At 33.5% G+C, this 14,485-nt stretch overlaps 1 protein-coding gene across 1 annotated transcript; it reads right to left on the minus strand.

Annotated features, from left to right (window-relative positions):
• Positions 1 to 890: 890 nt before the first annotated feature.
• On the minus strand, positions 891 to 9,129 carry LOC114181092 (thylakoid membrane protein slr0575; the record flags this gene model as incomplete). Its single annotated transcript, XM_028067433.1, is given in 11 exon segments — positions 891 to 1,127; positions 1,685 to 1,730; positions 2,692 to 2,772; positions 3,800 to 3,853; positions 5,867 to 5,950; positions 6,846 to 6,932; positions 7,145 to 7,247; positions 7,342 to 7,388; positions 8,777 to 8,920; positions 8,922 to 8,990; positions 8,992 to 9,129. Coding segments are annotated over 11 exon segments (924 nt in total), but the record flags the coding sequence as incomplete, so codon positions are not given.
• Between the last annotated feature and the right edge of the window lie 5,356 nt (positions 9,130 to 14,485).

The following is a 14,485-nucleotide window of genomic DNA, read 5'->3' on the forward strand; positions in this document are numbered from 1 at the left end:
TTTCCCTGAAACTTTTGGACAGTTCCTTCACATCAAAAGTTGACCACATCACTAAATTTTAAATAATTACTATCAGAGTCGATGTCACGAATTCGATTTTAAATAAAGTAATTGTTAAAAAGAATATTATTATAGACTATATTAATTATTGCGTGACAAAAATTAGGTAAATCAAATTACAATTAAAGAGATCGATTTAAAGATATAATTAGTAAAGATTGTTGTAGTGACATAATTTTTGTCTCGTAATAATGTTAAAGTAATTGAAAAATAACACTTAGACTTTTATACTCTTAAATAAAAAGATTTTTCTTGATTACCTATTTTCGTTTTTAAAATAATGATAAACACTTAATTCAACCGGAAGACCTTAGTATATATTGTAAATCACACGTGAAAGTAAAAATATTTATAAGTTACATAACTCAAGTTAAGGTAAACACAAAATATTCGTTTTCTCTTTCCATTTCATGAGTATTTGTGTTTTTAACCACCATAAAACACTTTTTTGAAATGATCTGTAAACTCCTTTATAAAACATTACACAATGCTCTATCGACATCTAATAGACATAATTGCATAAATTTCAGAAGTTATATTTAAACTCTATTCAACCCATCCTCTCTAACTAATAGTTTATTTTAGTTATTACATAAATACATCGGTATAATAGGGCGAGAGAAAAAAATTACTGATTGTGAGGAGAAAATGCCATTACCAAATTGCCAAAATCGAACAACCTAAGTTAACTTTTTGATCAAATTGCAAGTGTAATACATTTTACATTTTCTTTGTAATTTGACGTGCCATGTTTCAAACAATTTTCAAACTAGTTTCCAAGTTTTTATCAGATGTAATGCAGCATTAATAATGTGATATTCACTTACTAGGCACTTTCAAATTGCTATTTTTATTTTATTTAAACGTCAAAATTTACACTTGATACAATAATATCTCAGTACTCTTGAACATAACATTTTTACATATTGTACAGGACCAAAGTCCTGTAATTGACTAAACCATGTGACAAGGAAGAGGACCAAATGGTCCAGAGCTTCATGAAGGTAAAGCGTTGGGGTCTGTATCGGAGATAAGTCGAACCTCATATAAGTCTTTTTCTCCCTTACCTGCACCCACTTATTATGTCAGAATGCATTCCCTCTTTCTACACATTGTCACTCACTTTGCAATTTAATAGATTAAAAAATTAATTTAGTTTTGGTCTTTATACAAGAAACTGAAAGTTTTGGCACCTACACATGAATAGAAGTATTGGTCCCTATTGTTACCACGGTTAAATGTTGCTTCTGCTACTAACACATTTACAAAATTTTCTGAAAAGGTATAAAAAACATAGAAAACTATCTGTAGAAGGTTTATACAGTCAGAATTTTTGTTGCAGTTTTACACTCCAAAAATGTTTTATAGCAATGTAAAGACCAACGTTTTCATCCACATTAATAACAATGTCAATGACTTGGATCAAAGTATGTATAGGGACTAACATTTACAATTTTCTCATTTAGAGACTAGAAATTAAAATGGATCCACTGTAGCAACCAAATGAAGATTAACAGACAAGCAGTTTGGCAATTTTAAATACTAGCACACTATAGTCTCATTTGGAGACTAATTTTAATTACCAGCAATTTAGCACACAAGCAAAGTTTGAATTTTCACTCACCAATTTCAGCTGTAATTCCTGGCCCAAAGAAGGAAGCAAATTTGGCCTAAACAATTGAAGATTGAGAAATAGTTAGCAAACAAAATCTTTTGATATCAAAAGTTCAAAACCCTAGAGGATTTAAGAATTGCAGAGAATATGAAATGGATTAATTAAATTCCAACAGCAGTAGTACGCCAAAGTTAAATTACAGCTTTCTGTCGGTCTATAATATGGTATGGTTATGACTGGAATAGGGATAACCTGTAATGAAAAGTACATTTTATCTCTTGAGAATTGCTTTAACTTCCATGCAACTTTGGAGTTAATAATGTGCAGCATAAACCCCAAAGAGTTGAGGTTTCTTTTTTAATATTTTATCAATTGGATCCCTTTCTTCATCACCCCATGCAAAAATGACTATAGGGTTCATAACTATTCTTCGTGTTATAGAATGTTTAACTAGCCATCACTATATCTGTCTCTAGCCAAATCTTCTGGTTTACCCAATATTTCCCACTGGTCCGTTTTGGATATCTCAGGTTGGGATCGGTTTATCTTACTACTACCCCGCTAAAAATTACCAGCTCGACGGTGCTTACATAGTATATATCTAATATTACGCAACAAATAATATCAATATATGAAAAATATTATAAGTTCCATTGTTAATAGTATTAAAATATATAAATTTTAAGAGAATACAGGCACCTGCTCTCAAGAAGATCACAAATATAATTCTAAATCCTACAGGTCAAATTAATTTGGGGCAATGAGATGTAGGTTCTGGAATTTCTGTTCTTTGATTCTTCTATTTTTATTTTCTCTTCTCTGAGTTTTCTCAAAATCTTCGACCTCCCTGCCAAATAAATTACAAGGAAAAGACCACACTAGTTATCTAGTTTCTAGAACTATGCTCTCTCCAAGATTCAAAGAGTCCCATCATCTTCACGAATCACGAACATGCGAAAAAATTAATACACTATTTATATCATTAAAATATAACTCCAGGAAACAGAGCGGAATACCTGTCTTTGTTCAAAATCTGACAACTGCAGAGCCTTGGCCTCAAAAACCAAAACCAGACAGTATTTACCATCTTTTGTGACCTAAGATATAACCACATCACGAGACAGAATTAATAAGGGAGTGAAAATAGTCTAATGAAAAAAACTATCCTATAAATAGTACGCTTGTTGCTTAATAATAATACCTAAAGCTTGAGCAACTAAAATGACTTATGGAATCACCTAATATTTATAGGATATTAGACCAGAAGGTTTTTTACAAACGACGAAAGCTTGAGCAACCAAAGTGGCTTAGATAGGCCATTCTACTTAAATGAAAAAACAATATTGACGGGACCCAACCTTGGAACAAAGAATAGCTGCTGGAGACTAGAGCTTGTCTATCGGCAGTACTTGTTCATAGAAAGTTCTTGAACATTTAAAATAATATATACGTTCTATAAAAGATGGAGTTGCTAATAGAAAAGTTAGTACAAGCACCAAATGTGTAGAAATGAAAAGAATTAAAAAATCCTATTTTGGCTTTAAATTAATAAATTTCAAAGTGAACTAATGAAAGAAGTACACGTAGCTTTTATACTCCGAACAAACAGAAATACTGAGACACAAGAAATTTAGTTGAATTTCATGGTAAGGGTGCTTGAGTTTAATCAAAATGAATCTTATGAAAGGGTACTTAGAGTGCTGAGGTGGCCATGTGGGTAGGGGGACGAGGATGGAGGTTAACGGCTTAAGATTCAAAAAAGACTCCATGATATACAAACAGAATGATAGAACAAATGAAGCAAAGGCAGACAAAAGAACATGAATGAAACTTTAAATTAGATAAATGGTAATAGATTGATAAAAATAGGAAACATGCTGTATTTAAAGCAGTTCTTTAAATATAGAGGTATGGACAGCAGTGAATGTGTAGAGTAAGAGACCTGAACTAGTACTATAAGTTAACACGTTCTACAAAAGTCTTTCAAAGTAAAACGAGATATATGCTATTATTTACTTTTCCTGTATTTGCAAAGGATGTTGTATGTAATATGAACAAAAATGTAAATAACGAGACTTAAATAATAGTACTGATTGGTGAATAAATGTAAATTGACAAGCATACTTCTTCTCGAATCAATTGTAGAACAGGAGCACTTCTCCTTGGTATTCCTCCTCCCTGGAACAAAAAGCAGATAAAATTATGTCTTGAAACTGAAGAACATATTACAGGCTGCAGAAGAAGAAAGATCAAGTCCCACATGCAATAAAGGCTTATTTGATACATGAATTTGATACATGTATCAGATGCAGTATGTAAAATATATAAGAACAGATATGTGTGAGATACATGTCTAAATATTATAAAATTTCATAAAACATAATATATAAAAGCATTCTGCAAATTCAAATTAAGAAACATTCTTCTTGGACATTACTAAAAGCAAAATAAAAATTCTAATTTGATGTCATTATAGATTACTTTATGATAGAATGTAATTAGTCTTTAGCTGTTAGAGATTTGTTACACATTAGCCAATTAGGATCATTGATTCCAGCTTATACACAAGAAGTATTTGATTCTGTAAATTGGTATAAATACATAAAGTGGGTTCTACAGTTGATACAACATCCAGATAACACTTTCCTATAAACTATCAGTAATTTAGGTTAGAAGAGTTGCTATTTCATCGGCAACTAATAGAAGATGCTGGAAACGTAAGGAGTGGGTAGGGCTCTGCACAATGTAATTAAGCCATCAAAGCTTCTTGAATTAAAACAAATATTCTCTCGGGAGCAGTTTCTTTTAAATGGTGATAATAGGTGCATTGATATGGTATTGGAGCAAGATGCTATTGGTGAAGATGCATTGAGAGGGTGGCTAGTTGCTGCATATGCTGTACAATTTTACAAGTCCTCTCATGAGCTCAGTAACAGTACCCCGCTGCAGGCCTATGAGAAAATGAATGAGGTGTTTCACGTGTTTTTGAAAGAATCAGAGTGCAAAGGGTGGCATACAGATCGTTTTGTGGATGGAAATGAGAGCCAGTGCATTATTATTCAAGTGACTGACCTTACGTTTTCCTTCTAGTATGGTCTTAATGAGTTGAGACCATTTAATATAATTTTTTTCCATTTAATTTGTAAGCAGAATGGACATTCTGCAATTCTCCAGCAGTCTGGGATTTGCCCCCAGTTTCCAAACCAGAATTCACAAACTTAGTCAGACAAGAGGATTATGCAGCAATAGAGGATACAAAAGGGATTAGAGAGACCCAGGAGGGAGTAGGAATTTTCTTATTCAAAGAGGAACAAAGGAACGGATAACCGCACCTCCAAGATCAATGGCAGCAAGTAATTCAGCACCACCCAATTTATTGGCAGAAACAAATTATTTTTCTCAATTTGGTGCAAGCAAGGGCAATAATGAGGTAACTGTGATGGCCACAACAGAGACAACTTTAAAAGGTTGACACAGAGCTTCAAAAAAGGAGAATGTTGTCGCTGTGATGAAAAATATGGTGTGAATCATGTTTGCAAGATTCCCACATATTACACTATGAGACTGGCTGCCACTAGCATTGCAAAATACCCAATCCACCATGATAGAACAAAGCATGTGGAAAATTTCGACACTTCATATTGGAAAAGATTAATTATAGCATCATAAAGATTGATCACATACATCACGCAGCCATACTACAAAATCTTAACTACAGCTTTTCCAAGGCACACCTATGAGAGTATTAGATTCAATCTGGGCGTGACAGATATCTATCAGACAGATTGACGGCGAGCATTGGTGATTATCTTGGGTAATCAAAATCATGCATTATAGGAAATATGTCTCCTGAAAGACGTCAGAATGAACTAACTCGTTATTCTGCATAATATATGTTTTCATCGGTTAGATGAGCTTATATAGTATATATATTGTTGATGTAAACAAACCTCATCACTTGTAAAAACTCAGGCATTCAATTCACATTTTCTTTTCTCCTAATAATGAGGGACTTGGGTTTTTCCACATTAGGCTTGGAAGTGGGTTCTCATTTCAAACACAAGTAGAGAAGAGGAAAAAATGTGACTATTATGTTTCATTTAACCCCTCAAAATAAGAAAATAGAGGAATAGAAAATATACAGAAGAGGTACGTAGCAAAAAGATAATTCTATTAATTCAAATAACGTACTTGGCCGTACTGGAATATCCGTTTCAATGCCTCGTCCAAATGTTGCTCATCTCCATAGCGAAACCTGGTGACATCACTCTTCACCTGTTAAAGTACAAGATTGTCACATGTTACGTCTTGTATTTAAAACACTTCAATTAAAGAATGGCAAAAATCGGTGAGTATTGCCTCAGCTGATGTATTCCATTTATATATGTGTGTATAGAAAAGTTGAGAACAAGAGCAATAAAAGGAAAGAGGCCATAACCTACGACCCTTAACGCTCAAGCTAAATACAGCCACGAAGCAACTTTAATACAGTTGTACAAATAATAACAACCATTTAAAAGTCCCCCGCAAACTGGAACATAAAATTGAATTCTAAGTCCTCTTAAAGACGTGGTTAGAATGTTTGCAAGCTAGTCAATGGAGCTAACAAATTCAGTACAAAGTTTATTGAACAACAATCTCTTCCTAACAAAATGAGAATTGAGTTTGGCTCTCTCATGAAACACCACATTGGAGTCAATATGAAGGATTGTCACATTACCATAGCAGAACGTTGTTTGCCTAACTTCACAAAATTACAACTCTTGAAGGAGTTATTTAATTCACACAAGTTTAGAAGTGGCCAAAACCATAGGACAATTTGGTTAAAATCTTGCAACATCAAATTAATCCACACTTTACTTATGCCAGTTTAATGGTTATAAATCACTTCACTTGTGCATGTCAACCAATTAAATTGTAGAGCCTATAATTTTACATAAAAAATGACTATTGCACCCAAGCAATTAGAAAATGGATCAAAGAAAAATACCATAAAAATTGACAATTTTAATCCTTGATATAAATTACTAGAACCTGGACAAGACATAGTGTGCTAACTTTGATTGCCTAATCTTGATTGCTCTTAGATAACTAGTTTAAAAGAAAGGTGCTAGGCATTCTGGATTTGACACCACGTTGGGCAGTTAGTATGAATGTAGGATGATGTCACCTGTTTAAGAATTGGAGTTGCACATTTTTCCTGCAAGCTTTGAGCGTCTGAATATGTGATGCACGGGACTGGCTTGAGTTCTGCATACTGCAAAAGAGAGATGGCCAATGATAAAGTATAAAGAATATGAAGAGTATGTGAATCACAGGAGCATGCTCTAACACAAATATGCAAAAAAAACTATGAAGCAATGACAAGAAAGTTAGGAAATGGAACTCCTAACATGACTCTTTTTGCACAACTTTATTACGATGAACATTCATCTTCCAAATTTATTCACATTGGTAAACTTTCTTCACCTTGAGCGCCATTCCAATAATTGCAAGAGGAAAGCCATATGTTAACATTATAGCTGACCATTCAGATCCAGGGAAAAGATTAAAATATGCCCCAAAACCATAGCTGCGTGTAACAAAAAGGCCAGCACAATAAACAAAAACACTTAATGTATTTTATGAAATCAATGAAGAAGGTGAAAAAAGAAAATAATACTCACGACAAGAGTGAAAGTCCAACGCCTAGACCAACCACACCAAAAGAAACCTGCAACAATTAAACAATATCCTGAGAATAAACAACCCTCCCCGACTAGTTATAAAATTTTATGCTGCTGGTAAGAATAATCATATATAGCAGTGAATGAGAAAACTGAGGTGAGTGACATGAACCAGAACAAGCAACAATAAACAATAGGTCCCTCAAAGAGTAAGAAAATATTACAGACAAACCACCAATTCACTGCCATATATAATTTGTCATTAGACAGATAGGAGGAGATCACACTTGGAATTTGTATAAATCCATTCACAGAATAGTATACATCACCAATAATTCAATACTTCTTTTTCTGATTCTCTAACCAAACACTACTGTTAATGCTTCAAAAAAATACTCATGTAAAAAGTAAAGCACAAAATACCGAGACCTGCACATGTCTCGTGAACTATGTACTACTAATTGTATTGGTTCCACTCAAGATGTAGTATAGTTCATTTATTATGCATCTGGTATCGTTAAACTGACAAAAAGAGAAGATTGTTAGGTAAAGCAAATAGTAACTTATAGAGTAACTAGATGACCGCATAATCCTTATCCATAATGGGAAATTGATTAAATCCCTTTTTGTTGTTCTTTCTTGTTTTTAACAAATACGTACAACTATGACACATTATTTATACTTTGTTCCTTACTTTTCCATACATGTTTTCTAATTCATATAAATCTTTGAAAATAGGAAAGGAAGTAAAAATAACTAAACATTTTTGTAATTACTCTTTGTCACAGGATAAAAGATCTTAAACTTGGCATTGTTTGGGTGTACAGTGATTTGATTAAGTGCTTCTTAAATAAGTACTTATCATTGAACTAAGCACTTACGCAGAAGTTATTTCTATAAGTGAAGAGAAATAAGGTTAAATTGTTTTGTTACAAGTTTAAGTTATTTTGTCAATTTGTCCTGAGAGGAATAAATTATCTATGAATATGTCATTACCTCTATTTATAAGCTCTTTAAAACATTTACAGAATTGAACAAGTTATTTATATAATGAACAATAAATAAACAAGATCTAGTTGCTTAAATATCTTAAATATGAATAAGTTATTTTTCACGAAAAAAAAAAAACTGAAATTAGTTTATCCGTGAATTTATAACTCAACAAGTAAAAGATATCTTAAATAACACTTTTGAAAATGTAAATTGCATAATTAGGCTTATAAAAAGATTCCTTTATTCATTTATTTACACGTATGAACAAAACTAATCCAATTTGGCGAGCATAGGCATGTATCACAAAAATTAGCAGAGATAAACAGTAAATAGACAAGCTGTTCCAAACTCATCATAAACCTAGACCGGTCTACTGCGGTTCGGTTCACTGATTAAGATAAGAGAAAGAAAAACGGTTCGAGCGAGGAACGAAAAGACCAACCTTAGAAACGGAGAAGCCATCGTCCGAAACAACGGAAGATTGTGCCGTAGAAGAATCAACAGCTCTGGGAATGAGACTCAGTTTGGAGCCGAATAGCTTGGTATGGGCATTCGACACAAATATGGATCGGAGCTGAACCGGAACACGGCCGTAAGCGAGTCGGGTTGCTCAGCCGTGGACGACTTGAATGCGGAACAAGGCAGAGAAAACGGTGGACCAGAGCAGACGGTGGCTCCACCTGGCATCGCTAATACACAACGGAAACGCACTTTTGCTTGCTTAAGTGCTTCGCTCTTTCTTCGTTTCTCAGCAACACAAACAGAAAAGAAAGTAAGAAATGAAGGAGACGCTTCTCAACCGCCAAAATTCGAGGTACGTGTCCTCGTTATCTTTCAGATTTTACATATAAAATGGATAAATAATAAAATAAATAAATGTTCTTTTAAAGTGTTTTAAGAAGTGAACTATTATTATAATAATTATTAACATAAAATAATGTTATTAAATTTATACTAAAATTAATTATATATTTTATAAAAAAAGCTCTAAATTTATTATATTGTAGTTATATTACAAGAGTCCGATAGTTGCTTTATAAATTAATAAAATTAATTATATTTGTAAAATATATATATATATATATATATATATATATATATATATAATATATATATATATATATATATATATATATATATATATATATATAAGTGCAGATAAAACTGTATGGTGACTTTTTTCTTTACAATAAGTAAATAAAAATAATTTTAGGATTTCCTGGCCTCTGTATCAAACTCGGATAGTGCCAAAATAAAAATACACCACCGCAAAAACAGGGAAATTTTTTAGAGACTGAGATTTTAATCTGTATAGAATAATATATAAACAAATTTATATATTAAATTAAACTATAGTTAATATGAGAATCAAATTTTAGGATTTTGTATTTTCAAATTGATAATAAATATTTATAGTTATTAATTCAGTTCCTATTAATTTAAAAGTTATTTATATCAGTTTTTTTAAATGATAAAAAAAGTAATAAAGATGAATTTAAGTAGCTAACTCCAACAATGAGACCTAGAAAATGGTATTGTGGAATTTGATAGTATTTTTTTAGGCTTAAATACATTTTTCGTCCTTATTTTCATAGTGTTTGTTGCAGATAGTCCTCATTTTTACCGAATATTTAAAATGGTCATCATTTTTGCAATTCGTGTTTAATTTGGGTCATTTTTTGTGACGTCGTTTAATTGAGTAACAGAACACTGTGCAAGTGACACTATTTGTATTACATTGCATTTGCATTGGGTGTGTTACGTGTACTATACAAGTGTGGTAATTAGATATTCGGAGATAAATAGGTGAGCATGGGGTTTTGGTAAGGAATGTTTGGACAGTTGGTGAGTTTTAATAATCTTCTTCCTCCATTCCCAATTGGTGTTGCTGCAATCCTATTATATAGGTATGTCACGGTCCCAATCTTCTTCCTTTACCTCTGGTTGTAATTGTTGGAGGCAACAGTGTTGTAGCACTTCGTGCAATGTTGATGGTTCAACGAGAAATAGATTAACCCCTATTTGTAGCTGCGAAGAGATGGCAGCTTTGAGGATGGCAAGAACTCCAAAGAATATTGGTAGAAAAATTTTGGTGTTGTCCCAATTATAGGTGAGATTAAGTGTACAATTTGTTTTATTTTTGTGTTAATAATAAATTGGTTTTAAATTTTTGGTTTGTTGATTTACATGGTGGTGGTTCTAATAATGTGGGCTGCAACTTTTTCAAATGGTGGTGTGAAGAAGATGTTGATGAAAGGGATGTCATCATCATGATACAAAGGAGGCAGATTAATGATTTGGAGAAGTCATTGAAGTTGCTGAGAAGAGGCTGCAATTAGTAATAGGTTCACTTGTGTTCTTGTATTTTTCGTACTGTTGTTTTGTGTAATCTTTTAAAGTGCAATCTGTTTTGTACTATTGTTAAATAAAGAAATGAATTAGTTTGGTTATGTTGATATTAGTCCCAACCTGTTAAAAATGACATCTTAATCTGAGCATTGAAGTAAGTGATATTGATCTAAGCCTGAAAAAAATTAAATTGATCTAAGTTTAGAAGAAGTGAAATTCATAACATTAAGTCATCCTCTTCAAAATGCAGTTCATCAATGTTCAGCAAAAGTGAAATTGAACAAATGTTAAGGAAGGTCAAAATACATATAATTGCCTACATGGCCTCCTCCAAAAATGTAGTACATCAATAATAAGGTTTAAGAAATTCTACATAAGAAAATCCAAAAAATAATTAGGACGTTTGATGTTGCAATCATGGCCTCCTCATAATCTGCAATTTCATCCTAAACTGCTGAGATGGTTTGTTTGGTGCGGGTAGTGGTGCTGCTTGACTCTCCACTTCATTCCTTGGTGGATGAGTTGTTGGAGTTTCAGCAGTTGGTGCATTCTTAACAGGGTTAGCATGGTCAGCATGTGGTTCAGTTTGGGTATCTGGTGCCAGTCTCAGCAGGTGTTGCAGTTCCCTCAGCAAGGTTAGCATGGTCAACATATGGTTCAGTTTGGGCATTTGGTGTAGTCTCAACAGGTGGTGCAGTTTGCTCATCCATAGGCTTATCTAGGCAATTGTTCCTGTTATGGGCAATCTGACGGCATATGCTACAATCTTTTCTGTGACCTCCTTTGTTGTTTGTGTGTTCTCCTTTCTCAACTCCCATTCTTCCAACCTTCCTTTTTTCTTGGGTCTTCTTGGTAAGATCCTCTTATTTGGTGGATGGACGTCAGAGTAGGGAGTTCTTTCCCATAAGACTTCACCATTGACTGGAAAAATGATGTATTGATATATTTCTTCGTAGGTGGATCTCCCTGAACCAGATTGGTATGAAGTCCTCAGCATTGACATTGATGAAATTCATTGCTGCAATAGCATGGCAGCAAGGGATAACAGTCAAAAGCTATTTCCTGTAGCCTGTAATGTTGAGCATCCACATTGATTGTATACTTTTCTCCAACCATGGGATATGTGCCTCACTTCAAATAGCTTTCTCCTAACTAGTTGCAAATATGTGTTAATCAGTACAAATATCATTACACGAATAAGTTGATTGTGTTAAAAAAAGACGAAAACCTAACCTTGGGATCCAATATTTGGTTAACTCCTTTTTCTCTTGGTGACCCACCTTTCCATTAAATAAACTCTGATTTCCTTAAGCATGGTGATTATGGGTTTGCCTCTAGCATCCACTATGACACTATTAAATGCTTCACTCATATTGGTTGACAATTGTGTCGCATATGGCTCGACCACTAAATCTAGATTTGGACGAGAACTTGCATCAATAATAGCGTCAGTATTGATATGCATATGAATTAGGTATTTGTACAAAAAATATTATAGAGATAGAGATACATTGGAGGTATAATAATAAGGTATCTGTAAGCATAATATTGAGCTCTTTAATTGTTAACATGACTCTTTCCCAAGCTACTGGGTGTGTGCTCCTAGCAGCCTTCCACATGAGTATCTTTAATTTTTTGCCAGAGAATCTTTTTCTGAAATTTGCATACAAATGTCTCATGCAAAACCTGTGCTCAACAGTGGGTAATAGGTCCTGAATGGCAGGCACTAATCCTATGCAATGATTAGATTATTAATATTTACAAACAGTAAACAAAAATTCCTTCCACCTGACCATCCATTTCTCCAACCCAGTCCTCCTCACAACCATCAGCCTCCATTTCCCCAACCTCACCATGAACCTGCTTTTCACAAACCTCAGCCTACACTTCATAAACCTCATCTGCACCTTGAACTTCAACTTCTCCAACCTTAGGATCCATTTCCCCAACCTCTTCAGCTAGAGTTGGTGCATCACAAAGGTATAAAATTATATCTGCATCCACATTATTACCTACCTCTTCTTCATCAACACCATTTACTATCTATGCTTCATCCACACCATGAACCACGAACAAATGTACCTCACCATAACGCCTAACAAGATTAACAACCATATTTATAGCACCATTGTCATCTAACAATAGGTGAAACATTCTTTCGATAGCATACCACATCTCCTTAATGTTAACATACCCAATCTCCTTAATTGCATTTACAACTTCAAAGTAACTCCACCTATCCGAATCGCATGAGATTTTTCCCCATTCATATAATGCAACCCATGATTTTGTACGAAAATACCACCGTGGTGGACAACAACATCAAACCTATCATCACTCATTGCCCTAAAGTAAATTCAACAGACAAAAAATATGTATTATTAAGCTTACTTTAATGCAGTGGGGGACCATTGCTACAATCAATTACAAATAAAGTAATGGGGACCATAACCAGCACCGATAACCGACAAACAAACCAACTAAAATCATACCCCACCAAACCCCACCTAGAGACACAAACTACACAAAATCATGCAAGTAATTTATAAAACATGTAGAACATCACAACAATCCAACCACAAATAAACCCCAAAATAGAATTATGAAAACCCTAACCCATGCGCAAACACAACCCAGAAAACCCTAAACCCACGACCAAACCACTTACCTCGTTGATGATGATTAACTGAAAAATTGAAATGAATCGAACAAATCGCAAGTATTAGCTGCTTCCTCTGCAAATCCGAGCTCAAGAAAGTCGAAGATGAAGAAATCGCCTCCAACGATGAAGAGCGCGCCTACAATCAAGCTCAAGCCCTAATTGCACAATTCGAAGTACCTAATTACAAAATTTCCCCCAAATTGAAAAGTTAATGTTAATTAGCCACTTGTACAATGCTACGTTACTGATTTAAACGACATCACAGAAAATGACCAAATTAAATACGAATTGCGAAAATGAGGACCATTTTAAACATTCGGTGAAAATGAGGATCATCCGCAATAAACACTACGAAAATGAGGACGAAAAAGGTATTTAAGCCTTTTTTTAAAGTATTGAAACTTGATTATTTTAATATTAAAATGTTTTAGTATAACAAAAATGTTCATAAACAAATTTCATTATTTAAAAATATATCATCTCTTTAGAAATCACTTTGTTATAGATATCTCACTTTTCTCTAGGTTATCTCATTCTCTATTCTTATGTTTAAAGATTTGAGACCTTTGGAGTCATGCGACGAATTCTTCAAATCTAACAGACCAGTTTATCCACCTGAGTAAATTGGTTTTCTACTTCTTTTCTAGGTTCAATTTGTTCTCATCTTGCATGTCGGTCTATTTTGTCTACATGTATCTTTAGAGTCATTTATATATAATTCTCTCTTGATCAATGATCCTCTTGGTATGGTCTGATCACTTTTGTGTTGTTCCTAGGTATAATTAGAAATCTTGTGGGTCTGAAGGTGGTTTGGACAATCTTAGAGTGGTTGGGTTGTTTCACAAGTAAGAAAATCTAATTAGAACTTGTTTGAGTTGAAATTTGTAGTTAATTTCTAGTGTATTGGATGATAGAATTTATGCAAAAATGTGAAGTTGTAATTGTATTGAATTGCAAAGTAAAGTGTAGAGTGATTATCATGCAAGTACATTTATGACTTATAGTGGTTTAATGTTCTATGATAATTGTGGTATGATGAATTATGTTTGCTATTGTGATTGGGCTTGAATTTGTATTTCACATGCTTGATATTTGTATGAAAGTTTGAATTCAGTTTTTTATGCTATCAAATTGTCTTGA

This window comes from Vigna unguiculata, chromosome 4 (assembly GCF_004118075.2).
Source record: "Vigna unguiculata cultivar IT97K-499-35 chromosome 4, ASM411807v1, whole genome shotgun sequence".
Lineage (NCBI taxonomy): Eukaryota > Viridiplantae > Streptophyta > Magnoliopsida > Fabales > Fabaceae > Vigna > Vigna unguiculata.